Source organism: Pongo abelii, chromosome 20 (assembly GCF_028885655.2).
Source record: "Pongo abelii isolate AG06213 chromosome 20, NHGRI_mPonAbe1-v2.0_pri, whole genome shotgun sequence".
Classification (NCBI taxonomy): domain Eukaryota; kingdom Metazoa; phylum Chordata; class Mammalia; order Primates; family Hominidae; genus Pongo; species Pongo abelii.
The window spans coordinates 16,750,886-16,773,781 of NC_072005.2; the positions used below are offsets into that span (position 1 = coordinate 16,750,886).

The window sequence follows — 22,896 nt, forward strand, 5'->3', positions numbered from 1 at the left end:
TGGTGGTGCATGCCTGTAATCCCAGCTACTCGGGAGGCTGAGGCACGAGAATCACTTGAACCCGGGGGATGGAGGTTGTAGTGAGCTGAGATTGCACCACTGCACTCCAGCCTGGGCAACAAAGCAAGACTCCATCTCGGCGGGGGGCAGGGGATGTGGACCTCCAAGTCTCAGAAATACATGTTTGTCTTTTGATCTGCTGATCTGGTGTAACGTGATTGCCTCATTCATTCCAGTGTACGTACTTGCTGTAAATTTATATACAGAATTAAATAGCCCATTTATTAATTTATAAACCATAATAAAACCAGACAGTCATTTCCCCTCACCAGCAGATCTTGCATTGGAAAAGGAAAATAATATACAAATTTCAGCAACTTCAGAGATTTCATGAAGCCTGAATGGAGGTCGAATTCATTCTGGAGTTCAATGATATGTTCAAAGAATCAGGTACTATATATAATCATATATAGACAACTCCCATAATATCTCCGCAGTGCAAAATTATCCCTGTTTCTTGTCATTCACCAGTGAGAAAAATCCAACTGCAGACTTGACTGCCTTCGGTGAAGGCACACGGCAAGTTCTTCTGACAAATGACACCCTTTGGGTTTGAATCTTCACGTTTTACACAGCAGTTGTCTCAGCTTGGGACCAAAGTATTTACAAAGCAAACGAACAAGAGACGAAGCAACAGGGACACTTCTGAGGCCGGTGGTGCAGAAACTCACCGCCAAACAGGGTGGGGGGCCAGTCACCTCTTCAGGAGTGTCCCATGTGTCAGCTGACATAACATCTTAAATATAGAATTCCAATTGAAAGAAAAACAAACAACAACAACAAAAAAAACACGAGCCAAGCATAAGCGATGTTACTTCCTCTCTGAACAGGGAAACATCTCGCTCACTGGGAGATAAAAGGTAAACCTCTCATTTGCTGCTCTCTTCCCCTAAGTGCCAGCAAGAAGCTGGGTGTGGTGATGAAGAAAGAAGGCAGCCATCACCTAAGACCCCACAAGCCAAGTTGTGGTCCCCTCCGTGAGAGCACGGTCCTTTCATGAAGCCGTAAAAGAGACCACAGCTCGGACCTGAGCACTCAGGGTTACCTACTGGGGTCTTGTCATATTCCTTATGTTGATTTCTGCCAAGACTCAAACTGATTCCTTTTTTCTTTGAGACAGAGTCTCACTCTGTCACCAAGGCTAGAGTGCAGTGGTGTGATCTCAGCTCACTGAAACCTCCACCTCCTGGGCTCAAGTGATTCTCCTGCCTCAGCCTCCCAGGTAGCTGGGATTACAGGTGCCCAACATGCCTGGCTAATTTTTGTATTTTTAGTAGAGATGGGGTTTCACCATGTTGGCCAGGGTGGTCTCAAACTCTAGTGATCCGCCCACCTCAGCCTCCCAAAGTGCTAAGATTACAGGCGTGAGCCACCACACCTGGCCCCAAACTGACTCCTGACCAAAGAATCTGATTTGGCAAACCAAATCTTAGTGCAGTGTTCGCTCTTCGTCCCCTTACCCAGAACATGATTCAGATCCTAACATAAACACAAAAACAGGTCAGGGAACCAAAACACTGTGGTCTTGTCTATTATACAAAATATTGAGATAATGTTCACGATTTATTCTGTTTTCAGCAATTGTGACAATTTTGAAGCTTCTCTCGAAGCTTCGAAACACTTCATTATTTCCTACTAAATACCAAAATGTGTCACACAGGCATCACCAGTGGGAACTTGGGTTTTTTTTTTTTTTTTTTGAGACGGAGTCTCGCTCTGTTACCCAGGCTAGAGTGCACAATCTCGGCTCACCACAACTTCTGCCTCCCAGGTTCAAGTGATTTGCCTGCCTCAACAGCCTGAGTAGCTGGGACTACAGGCGCGCGACACCACGCCCGGCTAATTTCTGTATTTTTAGTAGAGATGGGGTTTCACTATGTTGGCCAGGCTGGTCTCGAACTCCTGACCTCGTGATCCGCCCATCTTGGCCTCCCAAAGTGCTGGGATTACAGGTATAAGCCACCGTGCCTGGCTGGGGAACTCTGTTTTTAAACGTTTACAAACAAAAAGATTTTCGATGCATAGGCCAGTCCTAGTGCATCCCATAATGGGGACCAAGGCAAAAACACACACACACAACTACAAAATATTCCCTAGAAAAATGCAAGATCCTCCGACAATCAAGATCTCTCTACCAAACAACCTACCAAGTCATCACGGAAGAGGTGAAGATGCCTCTCAAAAGACACGTGCCGCAGAAATAGAGCTTGAAATACTGAACATGATTTCTTGAAGATCCTTCTCACCACCCCAAGAGAAGCACCCTGCTCTGGTGAGGGAAGAGGAGGCAAAGGAGAAGAGAGCAGTTTCCCTTCCATCTGGATCTGAGTGGATGCCAACCCTGACGTGCAGGGCAGAGCACCAGGCTGCAGGAACTGGATGCTAATTGCAATTGCTTTTTGCTTTGGAACATTTGCCAGGAACTTGTGAACTGCTAAGGGGATGACCAGGAAACTGGATCCATCTCTGTGGCTGGGGATGTTTTGAATGATTCTCGCGGGCTCCGTCTGCTTGGTGACCCTGTTGGTCCTATGTGTATCTGCGCCAGGGAATTCAAGTAGCCAGTCTGACGTTCTCAAGCACCGCCCTGGACACCCCCACTGCCAGCTCATGGTCTACAGCCACAGTGACCCCAGCTTTTCACACAGGTCCTGAATGTTATCTGGAATGCAGACACAAGTTCTGTGAGCTACACTGCTTGGGGAATAATTCCATATGGAAAGGTACAACGTGGCCAAGATCTCCGCAGGGACACGGCCCTCAGATGACAGACTCCAGGAAGAAAGAGCATGAGACACTGGTCTCTGTTTAGGTTTGCTCAGAGCTCACGGCCGTCTGCACTGCAGGCAACGCATCCTCCTGTGGCTCACGGGGGGCCAGGAACCCCAGGGCTTCTGATGGAGAGTTATGCACCGTCCCCTCGGCTGGGTTGTACATTCACTGATTGTCAGAAGTTTCTGATACTGCTGTGGGGGCCGGGGAAGGAGTCACAGAACAGTCTGGCCCTGTCCTCTGGACTCTACACATCATAGCGGTTCAAACTGTACGAGTTTGGGTAGCTCTGCCGGCTGTACTGGAAGTGGTCTGTTAAGATGTTGTTGCGGCCGTACTGATAGTCCCCGTGCTGGGGGAAGAGGAGGCCGTTGTGGGGCTTCTCCAGTGGGCTCCGGTGACGCTCCTTGCCGCTCAGGTCTGCTGTAGTGACAGGGAGGAGGTGCTTCCTGGCTTGCTGGTTTGCATCGTACTTGGTCTGTGCCAGAAAGAGCCAGAAAGAGAGCAATGAGACAGGACACACCGGGGCATAAGGAAGAGCTCATAATTCAAAGTCAATCAACTGGCTGGCTGCGGTGGCTCACACCTGTAATCCCAGCACTTTGGGAGGTCGAGGCGGGAAGATCACCTGAGCTCAGGAGTTTGAGACCAGCCTGGGCAACATGGCAAAACCCCGTTTCTACTAAAAATACAAAAAATTAACCGGGTGTGGTGGCGTATGCTGTAGTCCCAGCTACTCAGGAGTTCTGAGGCACAAGAATCGCTTGAACCCAGGAGGCAGAGGTTGCAGTGAGCTGGGATCATACCACTGCACTCCAGACAGAGCAAGACGCTGTCTCAAAAAAAAAAAAAAAAAAGTTAACCTCCGGGGCCGGCATAAGTCACAGGGCTTGAGCAAGGAAAGCAGACATGAATGGACCAGACCACAGTGCATAGACAGACTCAGAAGACAAGTCCTTGGCCAGGTGCAATGGCTTATGCCTGTAATCCAAGTGCTTTGGGAGGCCCAGGCGGGAGGATCACTTGAGGCTAGGAGTTGGAGACCAGACTGGGCAAAATAGAGAGACCCCATATCTGCATGTGTTAAGAAACAAATGAAGAGGCCAGGTGTGGTGGCTCATGCCTGTAATCCCAACACTTTGGGAGGCCGAGGCAGGTACATCACCTGAGGTCAGGAGTTGGAGGCTGGCCTGGCCAACATGGTGAAACTCCATCTGTACTAAAAATACAAAAATTAGCCGGGTGTGGTGGTAGGCGCCTGTAGTCCCAGCTACTCGGGAGGCTGAGGCAGGAGAACTGCCTGAACCTGGGAGGCGGAGGTTGCAGTAAGCTGGGATGGAGCGCTACTGCAATCCAGTCTGGGTGACAGAGCGAGACTCCATCTCACAAAAAAAAAAAAAAAAAAAAAGGAAAGGAAGGCAAGCCCTCCCTGTTGGCCATCCCATGTGCTTACACTGCACTAAACAGAGCCTTTGAGAGGAGGGAGGGAAAACCCCAGCTGAGACACAGCCGGAATGATCTGAGGACCTGAGGTTGCCTATGCAGGAAAAAGGAAGCCAGAGTGGGATGGGGCTGCGCCAAGATCATAAACCAGTCAGTGGCAAAGCTTCGACGTACAGCCCCAGCCTTGAGCGCCCGGGAGGCCCTTCCTTTTCTGACTTCCTGGGTGTTGAGGAGCCTGGTTCCGTCCCTGCCCAGCCTCCCCCACTCTCACCTTGTTATAGAGGAAGACCCCCAGGATGGCGGTCATCATGCCCAGGACGTTGGTGCTGGTGACTGGGTTACGCAGCATGATCAGGGACACCGTGATGACCATGATTCTCTTGGTGGCATTGGCGACCGAGTAGCTCAGGGGGCTAACGAGGTTGAGGATGCTGAAGGCGATTACATTCTGGGCAAAGTTACAGAAGCCGCTGACAGCCAGGAGCAGAAGCGTCCAGGGCCACTGGTAGACGTAGGTCTGCAGAGACCGGAAGGTAAAGACAGCACTTCAGTGGGCGGCGGTGACCCTGCCTCCCTGTATCCACCTGGCAGAGTTAGGGGGAAGGGATACGGAGGGGCTCATCTGGAGCCTCATGGTCCACAGGCAGCCAGCCCAGGTGTGTCACCAAGAGACACTAGGTACTTTAGGTCCATGACCTCAGAACCTCATGACACCACACGGCACGGGAATCACCCGCTGTCTCCTGTCAAGGAAACAGGTGAAGCCAGGTCCCCAAAGGGCACCAAGCAAGATGTAAGCCAAAGCCTTCCCTGGCAGTGAACAGCCAGGAACTCTGGGTTTGGCAAAGCAGGGGTCTGCTTGTTGGACACAATGCATTCTACAGGGTTGGAGGTCCTGGGAAGGTGGCTGTGAGCCTGCGAAGTACCTGGTAATACGAAAGCCACGGGTCTGTACCTATTGCTGCGAGGTTGAAACAGAATCATCGCTTTTGAAGTGCTTTACAACAATCTCAACCCAAACAAACACAAGAGGTGATGTTACCATCAACAGCTGAGGCCAGGTGCAGTGGCTCATGCCTGTAATCCCAGCACTTTGGGAGGCCGATGCAGCTGGATCACCTGAGATCAGGAGTTCAAGACCAGCTTGACCAACATGGTAAAACTGTGTCTCTACTAAAAATACAAAATTAGTCGGGTGTGGTGTGGTGGTGCATGCCTGTAATCCCAGCGGAGGCAGGAGAATCCCTTGAACCTGGGAGGTGGAGGTTGCAGTGAGCGGAGATTGCACCACTGCACTCCAGCTTGGACAACAAGAATGAAACTCCATTTCAAAAAAACAAACAAAAAAACCAGTTTAGGTTGGGCATGGTGGCTCATGCCTGTAATCCCAGCACTCTGGGAGGCTAAGGAAGAAAAATCATTCGAGGGCAGCCTGGGCAACACAGTGAGACCGTGTCTCTACAAAAAAAATAAAAAATTAGCCAGGCATGGTGGTGCACACCTGTGGTCCCAGCTACCTGGGAGGCTGAGGTGGGAGGATCGCTTGAGCCCAGGAGTTCAAGGCTGCAGTGAGCTACCATGGCGCCATAGCACTCCAGCCTGGGCGACAGTATAAGACACTGTTTCAAAAAAACCCCACAAAACTTTACCATCTGATCCTGACCAGAATGAGGCCATTCTGATTAAGGAATCCAGAAATCAAGAAATCACAACTAGCAGACATCAGGGCCATGGAATCCCCCAAAGAGCCTAGGCTGGTCCCAGGACAGGCAGACAGGTGAGAACCAGGTAGACACTGCCCTGTAGGCCAATTTCCAGGCCACGCTGACCTTGGCCGCAGGAGGACAGAGCTGGCTCAGCCCAGGGCGACCATGATTGGCGGCCCTGCTGGAGCTGCAGGATGTCTACCTGACTCCATCTCCACTGCATTCCAAGAGAGAAGGATCACACAGTCCTCTCAAATGCAAGGAAGACACGCTTAGGCGACCAGCTCAATGTCAACCAACTCAAGACTTGAACTCCCAAATGCAAATCCATTTACCTGTGCCATACACCCTGCAGCTTCTGCGGGTAACCTCACTGGAGGAATAGCCCCTGTAATATATACGAGCCCACCAGGATGCCTTCATGTTGGGCCAGCCTGTTCTCCCAGGGGTTGCTCTCTAAGGTGATCAGTTAGGACTTCCATGCTATTTTCTTCCTGCTTGCATAGATATCTAGCTTCTGGGAAAGGAACCCAACCAATCTGGCTTAAAACAAAAAAAAGATACATAATAAAATGGACTGATTTGTCTGCACGGTGCACAATTCCAGGCATTTTTTTTTTTTTTTTTTTTTTTTGAGACAGAGTTTTGCTCTGTTGCCCAGGCTGGAGTGCAGTGGCGCTATCTCTGCTCACTGCAAGCTCCACCTCCCGGATTCACGCCATTCTCCTGCCTCAGCCTCTCGAGTAGCCGGGACTACAGGTGCCTGCCACCGCGCCCGGCTAATTTTTTGTATTTTTAGTAGAGACGGGGTTTCACCGTGTTAGCCAGAATGGTCTCAATCTCCTGACCTCGTGATCCACCTGCCTCGGCCTCCCAAAGTGCTGGGATTACAGGCATGAGCCACCGCGCCTGGCCAATTCCAGGCATTTTAACAAATGCATCAATTCATGGAACCACCACGACCATCGGGGATTAGGACACTCCTGGGGGGCTTCTCTTTTGTCCTAACCCCCTCTTCCTAAACCTGGCAACCATCCATGTTTTCTGTCACGATCCGTGTGTCCTTGGGAGACTGTCATGGAACTGGAATCACATGGCTGGGAACCTTCGGAGACAGGCTGCTTTCACTCAGTGTGGCAACTCTGCCATTCATCCAGGTTGTGAGGGACAAGAGTTGGTACCTTTTCATTGCTGAGTAATGCTCCACTGTGTGTAACATTCCATGTACTGAAGTTTTTTGTTTTGTTTTGTTTTGTTTTGAGACGGAGTCTCACTCTGTCACCTAGGCTGCAGTGCAGTGGCGGGATCTCTGCTTACAGCAAGCTCTGCCTCCCTGGTTTACGCCATTCTCCTGCCTCAGCCTCCTGTGTAGCTGGGACTACAGGAGCCCGCCATCATGCCTGGCTAATTTTTGTATTTTTAGTAGAGACGGGGTTTCATCGTGTTAGCCAGGATGGTGAAGTTTTTTTTTTTGAGATGGAGTTTTGCTCTTGTCACCCTGGCTGGAGTGCAATGGTGTAATCTCAGCTCACTGCAACCTCTGCCTCCTGGGTTCAAGTGATTCTCCTGTCTCAGCCTCCCAAGTAGTTGGGTTTACAGGCAACCACCACCATGCCCAGCTAATTTTTGTATTTTTAGTAGAGATGGGGTTTCACCATGTTGGCCATGCTGGTCTGGAACTCCTGACCTCAGGTGATCCGCCCACCTTGGCCTCCCAAAGTGCTGGGACTACAGGTGTGAGCCACCGCGCCCGGCCTATTTTTTCTTGAGACGGAGTCTCCCTCTGTCACCCAAGTTGGAGTGCAGTGGCGCGATCTCGGCTCACTTCAACCTCTGCCTTCTAGGTTTAAGCAATTCTCCTGCCTCAGCCTCCCAAGTAGCTGGGACTACAGGTGTGCCCCAACACACCTGGCTAATTTTTGTATTTTTAGTAGAGAAGGAGTTTCACTATATTGGGCAGGCTAGTCTCGAACTCCTGACCTCAAGTGATCCACCTGGCTCGGCCTTCCAAAGTACTGGGATTGGATTATATGCATAAGCCACTGCACCCGGCCATCTGTCCATTGTCTTCTGATCTAATTTCTCTCTTGTTGTTTAAATTGGATAATGTAGACTGATTTATCTTCAAGTTATTGGCTCCTTCCTCTCTTACCTCCATTCCGCTTTTGAGTCCATCCCTTGAGTTTTTTTTTTTTTTGAGATGGACTCTCGCTCTGTCACCCAGGCTGGAGTGCAGTGGCATGATCTTGGCTCACTGCAACCTCCGCCTCCCGCGTTCAAGCAGTTCTCCTGCCTCAGCCTCCTGAGTAGCTGGGATTACAGGCACGTGCCACCACGCCCAGCTAATTTTTGTATTTTTAGTAGAGACGGGGTTTCTCCATGTTGGTCAGGCTGGTCTTGAACTCCTGACCTCGTGATCCACCTGCCTTGGCCTCCCAAAGTTCTGGGATTACAGGCGTGAGCCACCACGCCCAGCCAATCCTGTGAGTTTTTAAGTTAACTGTCTTCCATTTAAAAATTTCTGGCCTCCAGCCTGGCCAACACGGCGAAACCCCATCTCTACTAAAAATATAAAAATTAGCCAGGCGTGGTGGCAGGCACCTGTAATCCCAGTTGCTCGGGAGGCTGAGGTAGGAGAATCACTTGAGCCTGGGAGGCAGAGGTTGCAGTGAGCCGAGATTGCGCCATTGCACTTCAGCCTGGGTGACAGAGCAAGACTCTGTCTAAGGGAAAAAAAAAAAAATTTCTAGCCAAGTTTGGTGGCTCATGCCTATAGTCCCAGCACTTTGGGAGGCCGAGGCGGGTGGATCGCTTAAGCCCAGAAGTTTGAGGCCAGACTGGGCAATATGGCAAAACCTTCTTTCTACAAAAAATATACACACACACACACAGTTAACCAGGTATGCTAGTGTGAACCTGTAGTCCCAGCTACTCAAGAGGTTGAGGTGGGAGGATCACTGAGCCCAGAGAAGTTGAGGTGGCAGTGAGCTGTGATTGCACCACTGCACTCCAGCCTGAGCACAGAATGAGACCCTGTCTCGAAGGAATTTTAAAAACTTCCATTTGGTTCTTCACTCTATCTTGTATCTGTTCACATTTGTTTCCAGAGTCTACTTTGCTCCTTGGAGCACGATGGTAATCACTGCTTTAAAGTGTTTGTCTGATAATCCCAACATCTGTGTCATTGCACTGTTGGCCCTTGTTGATTGTCTTTTCCCAACCACCTGGAATTTCCTGGTTCTTTGTAAACTATGTAATTTTGGCTGGAATCCCGGGCATTTAGCATATTATAAAAGTCTGGGTCTTATTTAAATCCTATGAAGAATGCTGATGTTTTGTTTTAGCAGGCAATTGATGATGCTGGGTTCAGGCTGCAGGCTTGACCAGCCTTCTGTGGGTTGTGGTTCCAATGTCAGTTATGTTTTCAAAGCCTTTCCAGTGGTATTTGGCTCTGTCCTGAGTCTGTGCCGCCCATGGTCAGTCTGAAAGCCGAGCGGTGGTCTCTCCCACAGTTCTGTTCTCAGTCTTTGCTATGCTGTTTAAGATCTGATCCTCACATGTGTGATGCTCAGGGGCGAGCCTGGGATTCCATGGGCGACTTTATGAGGTCGCTGTCCTCAGCTCCTCCCTCCACACAATCTCCTGAGTACTTTCCAGTTTCCTAGTCCCTCCCTTTCATGGCCCTCCGGTCAGAAAGCTGAGGTTTAATCACCGCACTCTGCTGTTCACTTCCTGTGATTACACCCCCATTTGAGGGTCAAGCAGTGACAGTACGGAGAGAGAACAAGCTGCAGAAGGGTTCATCCCTTCCTCTGAGGACTATATTTCCTCAAACTGCAGAGGAAGAGTCCCCTCTCTCAGGGTTTTAGGTGGCTGTGGAACCTGCTGCTGCTGCCACCAACATAGGATTGTCAGGGGCCTGGGAAGCAAGAGATGAAGGCAAAAAAGAAAATAGAAAAAAACCTTACAGACAGCCAGGCATGCCGGCTGGCGCCTGTAATCCCAGCACTTTGGGAGGCTGAGGTGGGGAGATGATCTGAGGTCAGGAGTTCGAGACCAGCCTGGCCAACATGGTGAAACCCTGTCTCTACTAAAAACACAAAAATTAGCCGGGAGTGGTGGTGCGCGCCTACAATTCCAGCTACTCAGGAAGCTGAGGTGGGAGAATCGCTTGAACCTGGGAGGCGGAGGTTACAGTAAGCTAAGATCGTGCCACTGCACTCCAGTCTGGGTGACAGAGTAAGACTCCATCTCAAAAAAACAAAACAAAACAAAACAAAACAAAAAAAAACACAAAAAAACAACAAAGAGAAAAAGCCTAACAGGCATCCAGGTGTGGTGGCTCACACCTGTAATCCTATCTCTTTGGGAGGTCAAGGCGGGCAGATCATCGGGAGTTCAAGACCAGCCTGGCCAACATGGTGAAACCCATCTCTACTAAAAAAAAAAGAATACATAAAAATTAGCTGGGCGTGACGGCATGTGCCTGTAATCCCAGCTATATGGGAGGCTGGGGCAGGACAATCTCTTGAACCCTGGAGGCAGAGGTTGCAGCAAGCTGAGATCACGCCACTGCACTCCAGCCTGGGCAACAGATCAAGACTCCATCTCAAAAGAAAAGAAAACAAAAAGCCTAACAGGGGATTTCCTCCATTCTCTCTGAGGGTTAGGAGTTTCCTTTCCCATTCTCCAGACTCCAAGCAGAGAACATCTCTGTTCTCATTCAGTGCCCGCATCTACCTTCTGAGCTGCCTCATGTCCAGGCTGAAGACGCAGGACGAAGAAGAATGGCAAACTCACCGCTGGCTCCAAGGCACTCTGAATTCTGGTCTTTCCCCCGGCCATCTGCCTGCTACCATTAATTTCTCGGTTCTCAAGTAGCTGTTTCATGCATTCTGTCCAAGTTTTGAAACCAGGCCACCTGCTCCAGAGTCTAGGAATCCCCGCCTGTCTTTTGCCAAGCCATTTGGCAACTGGGCCAGGCGTCTCTGGGAACTGCCCACTCCAGCCTTTGATTCTTGGTAGACTGGAGAGCAGCAGGCACCAGCTGACATTCTCTCATCTCATCCTCTTCCCACCTGTTCTGGAGAACAGGACTGTGACGGTGCTAACTAACCTGCTGTCTGTGTAGTCTATGTGGGAGACACAAGACAAAGAGGGGGAACCCAGACATATGGGAACCCCATCTTCAGACTGCAATATTAGTGAATACGGTGTGTGCCTAGGGCTGCTATTAAAATATACAAAGTCATGCTCATGTTAAAAAACATACGGGCCAAGTGTGGTGGCTCACAGCTGTAATTCCAGCACTTTGAGAGGCCAAGGCGGGATGATGGCTTAAGGCCAGGAGTTCAAGACCAACCTAGGCAACAGTGGAAGACAGTCTCTACGAAAAAAAAAAAAAACCAAACAAATAAAACACCACCAAACATAACATACATAGCCTCAACTAAAAAAAAAAGATTACTTAAGGTATTACAACAACAACAAAAAAGATAATGTCTAGACCAACAATAACAACACAAAATGTCCTAAGTGCAAGAAAAACTAAGACAAAAAACCACAGCAAAAGCCTGTATGTTCCTGTCCATGTGTGGACACATCCATACTCTAATGAGCTGTAACACAGAACAGCAGAGGAACTGACAGGAAACCCACTGACACTATTACACAGCTGTACAAGAAATGAGAAAGGCCTTCTATGTCGTTATGAAGAGCTCTCCAGGATGATGAGATGAAATGAACAAGGTGCAGAATAGTTCAGCTCCCCTTCAGTATCCATGGAGGACTGGTTCTAGGGACCCCTGCGGATGCCAAAATCTACAGATGTTCAGGTCCCTTTTATATAGTATTTGCATGTAATCCATGCACATCCTCCCATATACTTGAAATCATCACTAGATTACTTATAATCCCTAATACAATAAAAATGCTATACAAATAATTGTTATACTGTATTATTTTAAAATATCTTATTCTTTATTATAGTATTTTGTTTTTCTACCATATATTTTCAATTCGCAGTTGGTTGAATCCCCTAGTGTAGAACCCACAGATATGGAAGGATGACTGTATATTTATATTTATTTTTGAGATAGGGTCTTGCTCTGTCTTGCTGGCTGGGGTGCAGTGGCTCAAACATGGCTCACTGCAGCTTTGACCTTCCCGGGCTCAAGTGATCTTCCCAGCTCAGGCTCCCAAGTAGCTGGGACTACAGGCATGTGCCACCATGACAGGTTAAGTTTTGGTTTTGTTTTACGTAGAGATGGGGTTTCGCCATGTTGACCAGGCTGGTCTCAAACTCCTGAGGCTAAAGCAGTCTGCCTGCCTCTGCCTTCCAAAATACTGGGATTACATGTGTGAGGCACTGTGCCTGACCTGTAAATTTAAAAAGCTACTTTTTGAGCTGGGTGTGGTTGCTCACACCTATAATTCCAGCACTTTGGGAGGCCGAAGTGGGTGGATCACCTAACGTCAGGAGTTTGAGACTAGCCTGGCCAACATGGTGAAACCCTACCTCTACTAAAAACACACAAAAAATTAGCTGGGTGTGGTGGGGGGTGTCTGTAGTCCCAGCTACTCGGGAGGCTGAGGCAGAAGAATTGCTTGAATACGGGAGTCGGAGGCTGCAGTGAGCCGAGAACATGCCATTGCATTCTAGCTTAGGAGACAGAGAAACTCTGTCTCAAAAAATAAAATAAAATAAAATAAAATAAAATAAAATAAAATAATAAAATAAAAAGCTACTCTGTGTGTAATAAGGACAGAGGGTGATTATACATGCAAATTTGCTTATATTTGCAAAAATATGGAACAGGTGAACTAGGAGCCTAAGAAATGTTATCCATGGTCGGGGAGGGGACAGGGTGGAGAGTACAGGAATCATGGCCAGACTTCTTCATTTTTTTTATTTTTATGAGACACAGTCTTGCTTTGTCACCCAGGTTGGAGTGCAGTGTCGTGATCTCAGCTCACTGCAACCTCTGCCTACCTAGTAGCTAGGATTATAGGCGTACGCCACCACACCAGATAATTTTTAAATTTTTTCTAGAGATGGGGTTTCCCCACGTTGGCCAGGCTGGTTTCGAACTCCTGGCCTCAAGGGATCCACCCACCTCGATCTCCTGAAGTGCTGGGATTCCAGGTGTGAGCCACCGCACCCAGCCTGCAAAGAAATACTAACCTTCTCTCAGCGCTCCAGCTGCAATTGTGCTGTGGGAATGCTCACTCTGAAGCGATTATATGAGTGAGTGTACAGTAGAATAACATCAGTGAATAACTGGGGTAGAATAAGCAACTAAGAAACGAGGAGCGGAACCAAGCATACCAGCGACGAGATCTAAATACGAAATTCAAAACAGCAAAGATCTGGACTGTTCAACTGAAAGTGACACTAATTGCTAGGAACTCTTTGCTGCTGCCCCAAGTGTGTACTTCCTAATTTTTCACAGTAAAGGCCTAACAACAATGACCGCCCAGCAGCAAAAAGCACCCACGGCACCTGGATTTTGTCTCTAAACAGCACTCCCCACTAACAGCACCTGGAGTCCTGAAGGAGGGGCTGACTACAGCTCTGGGATGGGAAGTACACAAGGTGAAGGTGGGCATCCCGCTGGGCCAAACGCTGACCCACAGTGCTATAAGGGCAGGGAGCCAATCAGAAGGGCTCCAATGGCTAAGACAAGACAATTTTTTTTTTCTTTTTCTTCTTTTTTTTTAAGATGGAGTCTCGCTCTGTCGCCCAGGTTGGAGTGCAGTGGTGCGATCTCGGCTCACCGCAACCTCCGCCTCCCGGGTTCAAGCAATTCTCCTGCCTCAGCCTCCTGAGTAGCTGGGATTACAGGCGTGCGCCACCACACCTGGCAAATTTTTTGTATTTTCTGTAGAGATGGGGTTTCACCATGTTGGCCAGGCTGGTCTTGAACTCCTGACCTCAAGTGATCTGCCCACCTCGGCCTCCCAAAGTGCTGGGATTACAGGCTCGAGCCACTGCGCCTGGCCAAGACAGGACAATTTGACTAGGAAAACGAATAATTCATGCAACTGACAAACACATAAAAGTTCACAATGATGCTGGAGAAAAAAAAGAGAACCCCTTCCCTACCCCCAAACAAAACCTCAACTCTGGTCAACATTTGGAGTAAGCTCCAACTCTCTATCCTGAAAATAAGTCATCAAAAGGAACAGTTAAGCATTAAACTGCCTTTCTCGTACCATACTTCAAGGTAACAAACTAGTCCTGGAAGATGGAAAGTTCTTCATAGAAGAGTTATGGCTCATCAATGTGAAATGAAAGTTAGAAAAGTGAGCCACGGTTTACTGACTGGGAAAACAGAGGCAATATCCACTACTTCAGCGAGCCGCGGTTTACTGACTGGGAAGACAGAGGCCACGTCCACTACTTCAGCGAGCCGCGGTTTACTGACTGGGAAGACAGAGGTCATGTCCACTACTTCAGCGAGCCGCGGTTTACTGACTGGGAAAACAGAGGTAAAACAGAGGTAATATCCACTACTTCAGCAGGTAGACCCAAGGATTAAAGATAAGAAATGTCACAAATCCAGCTAGACCACATTAAGACCTTGATAAATATTTACTTTTCCTTTCTAACTCGAGTCTGGAAGAATCGCCCTGGCCTCCTCCTCACCGCAGGCACTTGCATTCATTTGTAACACATTCTCTGAAGGCAGAGCCTGCAGGTGGCAGAAAGATTCGATGTGGAGTAAATGGAAATAAGAGACCAGGGAGGAATTGAGCTGCACACAGTTTTCTTTCTTTCCTTCTTTTTTTTTGAGACGGAGCTTCACTCTTGTTGCCCAGGCTGGAGTGCAGTGGTGCGATCTCGGCTCACTGCAACCTCTGCCTCCCGGGTTCAAGCGATTCTCCCACCTCAGCCTCCCAAGTGGCTGAGACTACAGGCGTGCACCACCACGCCTGGCTAATTTTGTATTTTTAGTAGAGACAGGGTTTCACCATATTGGTCAGGCTGGTCTCAAACTCCTGACCTCAAATGATTCACACACCTTGGCCTCCCAAAGTGCTGGGATTATAAGTGTGAGCCACCGCACCCAGGCAGCGCACGTTTTTCTTTTTTTCTTTTTTTTGGACACGGAGTCTCGCTCTGTCACCCAGGCTGGAGTGCAGTGGCACTATCTCGGCTCACTGCAACCGCCACATCCTGGGTTCAAGCGATTCTTCTGCGTCAGCCTCCCAAGTAGCTGGGACTACAGGCACGAGCCACCATGCCTGGCTAATTTTTGTATTTTTGGGAGAAACAGGGTGTCACCATATTGGCCAGGCTGGTCGCAAACTCCTGACCTCGTGATCCGCCCGCCTTGGCCTCCCAAAGTGCTGGGATTACAGGCGTGAGCCACTGCGCCCAGCCTTTTTTTTTTTTTTTTTTTGGCCAGTGCATAGTTTTCAAAGTTCCAGGGTTGTCAAGGCACAGTGGCTCACATCTGTAATCCCAGCACTTTGGGAGGCCAAGGCAGATCTCTTAAGGCCAGGAGTTCAGGACCAGCCTGGGCAACATAGTGAGACCCTGTCTCTCCAAAAACAGTAAAAAAAACAAACAAAAACAAAAAACAAACAAAAAAAATTAGCCAGGCATGGTGGTACTCGCCTGCAGTCCCAGTTACTCGGGAGGCTGTGGGAGGATCGCTTGAGCCCCGGATTGAGGTCAAGGCTGCAGTGTGCCATGATTGTGCCACTGCACTCCAGCCCTGGCAACAGAGTGAGGTTCTGTCTCTAAAAAATAAACATTTAAAATAAAAAATGAGTAAAAATAAAAAGTCAATGTGCTATCTGGACTATACTGTCAGGAGGTGAAAGAGTCACCTTCTCTTCCTTGATGCTACTGGCGCACACACAGCAGCTATCAGCACCTGGGATCAAGCACACCAGAGAAGGAAACGCACAGGAAACCCACTTCCTCGATGGCGTGCACCGTCACCGTGAGGCATTACAGAGGGCTGACTGCTGAAAGGGCTGGCTGTCAGGTGCCCCAAAAACACCCCAATGTTAACATGCAGCTACAGCTCCTCAACAAAGCACCTATTCTGGAACTAGCCAAGAAAATGGCGTGTTCTTGGTGCTGTACAACTCACCAAGTCGCTGCTGACCAGGAAAGCTGAGAGGTCCACCAGAACCCAGGTGGGGATCATAAAGAAGACGGCGTGGCAGCCCAGGATGTTGAGCAGCCGGAGATGGTGGATCCGTGAATCTCGCAAGACCTAGAAAGGGAAAGCCTCTTTAGAGGGTGATTAAAACTATATGTGGCAAAAAGGGCTCCAGTGACTCAGGCCCCAAACACAGTGACTGGACATTAACCCCGACATCTGAGCTTGAACACCAAACCTGCAAGTGCATTTGTGAGGACATGCATAGCACAGGCCTGAAACAAGCACCATGCTCCACGCATAAATGACTGAGAAAAGAAAACAAAAATAAAACAGTAACACTCAGTGCTGGTGAGGATGATGTGAAGTAGGCACTCTGAAATTCCACTGGTTTGAGGCTAAATTGGTATAACCTTTCTAAAATACGACCAGACAAACTATATTAAGAGTGATTAATGTTTCATACCCTCTAACCTAAGAACTGTAAGCCTATCATAATGAAATAACTGAGACAGGAAAGCATCACACACGATTGTTTCTACATTACAATGAAAAGTTGGAAATAACTGGTATTTCCAATAGAGAAACTGCATTAACCGCGGTACCTGAAAAGTGTGTGATTATCACAGGAGTTAAGAGCAATAATTTTTTTTTTTTTTTTTTTTTTTGAGACAGGGTCTCACTCTATTCCTATTGCCTAGGCTGGTCTCAAATTCCTAGTCTCAAGTGATCCTCCTGCCTTGGCCTCCCAAAGTGCTGGGATTATAGATGTGAGCCACTGCACTAGGCTTCAACAAGTTTTAAAATCTTGTTTTAAATTGAAGTTTTTAGCTAGGCCTGGTGGCTAATGCCTGTAATCCCAGTGCTTTGCGAGGCTGAGGTGTGAGGATCACTTGAGCCTCGAAGACTGAGGCTGCAGTAAGCTATGATTGTGCCACTGCACTCCAGCCTGGGCGACAGTGAGCCTTGGTCTCAGTAAAAGAGCTTTTCTTTTTTTTCTTATTGAGCACATTAACTTTATAATAGAAAAACTTTTTTTTTTTTTTTTCTGAGATGGAGACTCACTCTTGCCCAGGTTGGAGTGCAGTGGTGCAATCTCAGCTCACTGCAACCCCCGCTTCCTGGGTTCCAGCAATTCTTGTGCCTCAGTGTCTGGAGTAGCTGGGATTACAGATGCGTGCCTGGCTAATTTTTGTGTTTTTAGTAGAGATGGGGTTTTGCCATATTGGTTAGGCTGGTGTTGAACTCCTGGCCTCAAGTGAACCGCCCGCCTTGACCTCCCAAAGTGCTGGGATTATAGGCACGAGCCACTGCGCCTGGCCAGAAAAACAAACGATTTAAAAAGCAAAATGACAAACAGAAAATCAGCAGAATGGCAATCAAGATTTTTCTGCTCCAATAGCAAAGAAATTTCTACTCTGCCTGTTTTCCCAATGCCACCAGCTTGCTGCCCGCACACCCCTGAAACCCCATGCATGTCTGCTGATGGTGACCAAATACCTTTTTGGAGAAAATGTTCTGAAGCGAGAAGCACAGCGTGGCAGCGAGGGCGCTGACGAGTCCCCACATGTCAAAAGACAACTCGGTGACGGTGGCCAGCAGGACACCGCTGATGATGGGGATGAGTGACAAGTATACCTGCAGGAAGAGGTCATCAAGAAAGGCTCACAGGCCAGACTAGAGCTGGGCCGCACGCCACAGATGCCCAGGGAAGAGCCCCTCTCCTCCCTCAGCAAAGGGATACCACCTAACACTTTCAAAGTGGTGTTTGCTGTGCCAGTGATGCTCCGGTGGGTGGCTGGGGGCAGGTGGTTATCAGAGCGCCAGGGGTAGGGCTTATTTGTGGGTAGCCCCATCCCCATACTGTCACCCCCATTAAGAGCCTCTGCTCAGGGCCACAGCCCGGGGCTGGTCCTAACTCCACAGATCTATTCAGATGCCACTGATGCACCAGGGTTTGAAGCCCTGATCCTCTATAAGGCTCCCCCATGCCCTCTTTTTAAAAAATAGTTTTTTTGAGACCAAGTCTCGCTCTGTCACCCAGGCTGGAGTGCAGTGGCACAATCGTGGCTCGCTGCAACCTCCGCTTCCCGGGTTCAAGCGATTCTCCTGCCTCAGACTCCCCAGTAGCTGGGATTACAGGGATGTGCCACCATGCCCGGCCAATTTTTTTGTACTTTTAGTAGAGACAGGATTTCGCCATGTTAGCCAGGCTAGTCTTGAACTCCTGACCCACGTCATCCATCCACCTTGGCCTCCCAAAGCACTGGGATTACAGGTGTCAGCCACCGTGCCCAGCCCCCATTCCCTCTTACTTCAGGCTCTTCCAGTATGGTTACTCCTGGCTGGCACACTCCACTGATGCCTTCTCCTCCCAGTGACCTTCTGCCTTCACAAAGAGAGCTTTCTCCAACCCACCTCCACCTTGGGAGGCTCCTGTGCTGTGTTCCCAGGGCCACTGCCTGGGCTTCCCCAGCAGAGAGCTCTCCACTCACTTTTTTTTTTTTGAGACGGAGTCTCGCTCTGTCACCAGGATGGAATGCAGTGGCGTGATCTCGGCTCACTGCAACCTCTGCCTCCCAGGTTCAACCAATTCTCCTGCCTCAGCCTCCCGAGTAGCTGGGACTACAGGTGCCTACCACCACGCCCAGCTAATTTTTGTATTTTTAGTAGAGATGGGGTTTTGCCATGTTGGCCAGGATGATCTCGATCTCTTGACCTCGTGATCTGCCCACCTTGGCCTCCCAAAGTGCTGGGATTACAGGCGTGGGCCACCGTGCCCAGCCTCTCCACCCACTCTGTCTGTTACATCATCCGGTCCCGTTAGTGTACAACCTTAGAGCAGGACCTTGTTCACTGCTTTATCCTGGTGCCTAGCACACAGTAGGCACCCAATAGCCGCTAGCTGAATGAACGAGTAGCAAACATAGTGACAGAGAGCCTTCTAGAAGGTCTGGCATGCAGGGCTAAACAACTCCCAACTTCCAGGATCCACAAGGATCCATTCCCGCATGTCCAGCTCTTCTCACTCTCGGCTCAATCCTGTCCTACAAAGAACACTCTTCACTTTGGGAGGCTGAGGAGGGCAGATCACTTGAAGTCAGGAGTTTGAGACCAGCCTGGCCAACATGGTGAAACCCTGTCTCTATTGAAAATACAAAAATTAGCCAGGAGTGATGGAACACACCTGCAATCCCGGCTACTCGGGAGGCTGAGGCAAGAGTCGCTTGAACCCAGGAGGTGGAGCTTGCAGTAAGCTGAGATCGCACCACGGCACTCCAACCTGGACAACAGAGCGAGACTCTGTCTCAGAAAAACAAACGAACACTCTTAAGGAGAGGTAGGAGAGGTGGAGATTTTAGGAGGGAGTGGTCATGCCACAGGGAGGGCAGACTGAGGGCTGTGGACCTGAATTCCAGCTTCCCCAATACCAGGCTGTGGCCCTCAGGCACATGATTCTCCCCTCTCAGTCCATCTCAGGAAAACCCGAGATCAGGAATGATGACTACCGGCCTTATCTGCCTTGCAGGGCAGGCTCCTAGAAGTTATGATGTCATTATAATTAGTCTGGCTGCCTAACCGGGCCAATTCCCAGTCTTTCCTCACTGTGTGAAGTTCCGGCTCCTTGCCCAAGCTGGGTACAATGTCCCGTACAACGGGGAAACCTGATAAACACGATGATATCTGGTGATGCAGCTACACACCTCTGGGACAACTCTGACTTCTCAGGAGCCAAGTCACAGCCTGACATCACCCTGGGGGAGCAGGGCTACAGAGCACACACAGGTCTTGCTGGGACAAAGACAGGCGGGAATAAAAAAAAATCAGCCATAGGTGGCCCAATTTCTATAAGCCGATCCAGGGCACTGCCTCTCTGAGTTACATAAAATACAACATGCCAGAAACCAACCACTTGGAAAAGAGGCACGGTGTCCAGCATCAGCATGAAATGGATTCCAGCTGGGACAACAGGCGCCCAACTTCCACTTAAGGATACGGGATAAAGCTGTCTCTGGCTAAAGCCATGGCTATTCTTGCCCCAAGCCAGGAAATACCCTGGCTTGGCATCTTGAACAGAATTTGGACTGTGCCCAAAGCATCCTCCTTATGCAGCCCTGAGTCCTGTGTGCCGCTTTCGCTTCCATTCCCAGACCATCACAACTTCTGGCTGTTTTAATTTCTAAGACTTTGCTGGATTTTGCCAAGATCGAACTCCTTTGATCGTGTCTGGCTTCTGATCCCAGAGGTCCCCTGACAGATCTCTCTTGTAAAGAAGTGCAGTGGCTGACGCCTGTAATCCCAGCACTTTGGGAGGCTAAGGCGGACAGATCACTTGAGGTCAGGAGTTTGAGACCAGCCTGGCAACATGGTGAAACCCTGTCTCTATTAAAAATACAAAAAAATTAGCCAGGTGTGGTGGTGCACGTCTGTAGTCCCAACTACTTGAGAGGCTGAGGCAGGAGAATTGCTTGAACCTGGGAGGCGGAGGTTGCAGCGAGCTGAGATTGTGTCACTGGACTCCAGGCTGGGCAACAGAGTAAAACTCCGTCTCAAAAATAATAATAATAATAAAAAAAGTGAAAACCTAACCGACAGCGTTCTGATCCATCCATCCGTAGTCCCACTGGAAAGGCCACACATGGGGTGTATGGCCAAGATGTGACCAACCCATCACCTACCAGCAAACCCAGGTAGGGAATCAAAACGGGGAGGAAAACTGGATCTGAAAGGGACAACAGTGTTCTTCCTAAGACCACACAGCAGAGATCACAGAGGGACACATACTCCACACACCACTGCTGCTCACAGGGTGACTCTAGAACTTGAGTAGTAAAAGGCCACTGGAGAACTCTACACTGACTTCCCTATTTGACAGGAAGTCAGGCAGCCTGCAGACCAGGATCCTGACCACGTCACCAGTTGGCAACAGGGAGGAACCCCCTGGAGCTCCCATCTGCCCAGAGTCCCTGCCCGGGGTTACCTTGGTGCTCTGCTTCTCCTTCATAATGATCCGGGACAGGAGGACCACCCAGATGGGCATGGTGGCCTTGACTGCAAAGACAGGGAAGGGCACTCAGGGGGCTGCCTGAGTTCCAGGGCCCAACCTGTTTCACCTCCACGGCGGGATGGGAGGGCTTGGCAGCCCCTCACACCTCTTCACCCCTTCTCTTTCGGTAGGGCTTCCTCCTACCACGGCTGTTGTGGTCTGTCCTGCTTACCTCTCAGCTCTCTTCTCAGCCCCTCTTCTCCCTGAGAACCCCGTGCGTGTCCCTCCCCTACCAAAACCCTTGGCAGGCCCTCTGCTGACTTCTCAGTCCGGCGGGACGCGCCCCGAGCGGCGCACTCCTATCCATGCGCCCAAACCCGAAGCGGCGGGCCCGGCCGCTGCCCCCGAGGCCGGGCGCAGAACCTACCGGTGTGTGCATAGGACACGGGCACCTTCCAGATGCTGACGTGCGCTGACACGGACGCGAAGTACTTGCCGAAGGCGAGCGGCAGCACGTAGCGCGGGTAGAAGCGCGGCGGCAGCAGCGGGCCGGACGACGGATGCGGACTGGGTCCGGGGCCAGATACGGGCGGCGCCGGGGGCACGCGCCAGGCGCGCAACAGCGGCGGGAGCCCAGCGCACAGAGCCAGGATGTGGCACAGCGACACGGTCACCGGGAACGGGAAAGCGCTCAGGATCACCTTGTTGACCACGTTGCCGCCCGCGCTCAGCGCGTACCACAGCAGGCACAGCGCCGCCACCCGCGCGCCCTCTCGCGCCCCGCCACTGCTGCTCGCTGCGCCCGGGCCCCCGGCGCCAGGGCCCGCGCCCACCGCAGCCGCAGCCATCCTGCCCGAGCGGCCGCCCCTTCCAGCCCGTCCGACGGCCCGACGCCGGGCGGGGGCGGGGCTGGGCGGGGGCAGGCGCTCCGGTCTACGCCGTTTCCCATTGGTCGCTGCCTCTGCGCGTCATCCCCCCGCGCCGGCCGACGCGCGAGCCACACGTCTCGAGTGCAGGCCCAGTCCACTGTAGATGCGCTTCCGGCGGAGCCGAGGCCGGAAGCGGAAGAAGGGGACGCAGACCTGGATCCGAGCTGTGCCACCTGAGACGTGGGCGGTCCCAGTGACCGGGAGCCAGAGCTCGAACGGGATGGGCTAGCAGGAGCGCGGAGAGCTTCGCAGCGTCGGCGTCTGTGCGTGGGCCAAACATCAGGGCCTCGACCAGGGATACAAGGGCACCCACTAACTAGATTCCTGATTCCTGATGGCTGGCGGCGGCTGACACCGAAGGTAAAAGACCTTTTGGGGAAAGAAACTAGTGAAAAGCTCTTGGGCTAAACTCGCTCTGCAAACTGGGGGCGCACGCTCGTGGCCAAACTCTGGCAGTGGGACTATCCCGGAGCACCCGATCCCTGGAATCATGTTCTGGAAACCACCGCGACGTGCGCAGTTCTCGGGCCTGGCCCTGGTATCATCCCACTGAATCCTAGGAACGCGGTGCGGTAGGTATCACTGTCCCCATTTCACAGACCGAAGTCCAGAATGGGGAAGCGACTTGTCTTAGGCTTCCTGGCCACTCTGGGGACCGTGGTCATGGCAGCGTCCTTGGACACCTGTCTTCAAGGCTCTGCAGGAGGGGGAGGTGCCGGGCCCTGACGGCTGATGTCCAAGAACCAGCCGGGATGGACCAGCCCCAGGGGGCCCCAGTGGAGGAAAACAAGACGAGGTTTTCAGTAAGATGATCTTATACTAATTCAAGGACTATAATTTGTTCTCCAAATTGTGTGCGTCCAACTTTTTCGGGGAAAGGG

General features: G+C 50.5%; 1 protein-coding gene across 1 annotated transcript; it reads right to left on the reverse strand.

Moving 5' to 3' along the window:
- Positions 1–255: 255 nt before the first annotated feature.
- SLC35E1 (solute carrier family 35 member E1) lies at positions 256–21,988 on the reverse strand. Its single transcript, XM_009252929.4, has 6 exons — positions 21,514–21,988; positions 21,081–21,151; positions 17,600–17,737; positions 16,088–16,213; positions 4,547–4,792; positions 256–3,310 (listed from the first exon to the last, which is right to left on the reverse strand). The coding sequence occupies exons 1-6, from the start codon at positions 21,932–21,934 to the stop codon at positions 3,080–3,082; spliced, it is 1,233 nt and encodes a 410-aa protein (XP_009251204.4). The 5' UTR covers positions 21,935–21,988; the 3' UTR covers positions 256–3,079.
- Between the last annotated feature and the right edge of the window lie 908 nt (positions 21,989–22,896).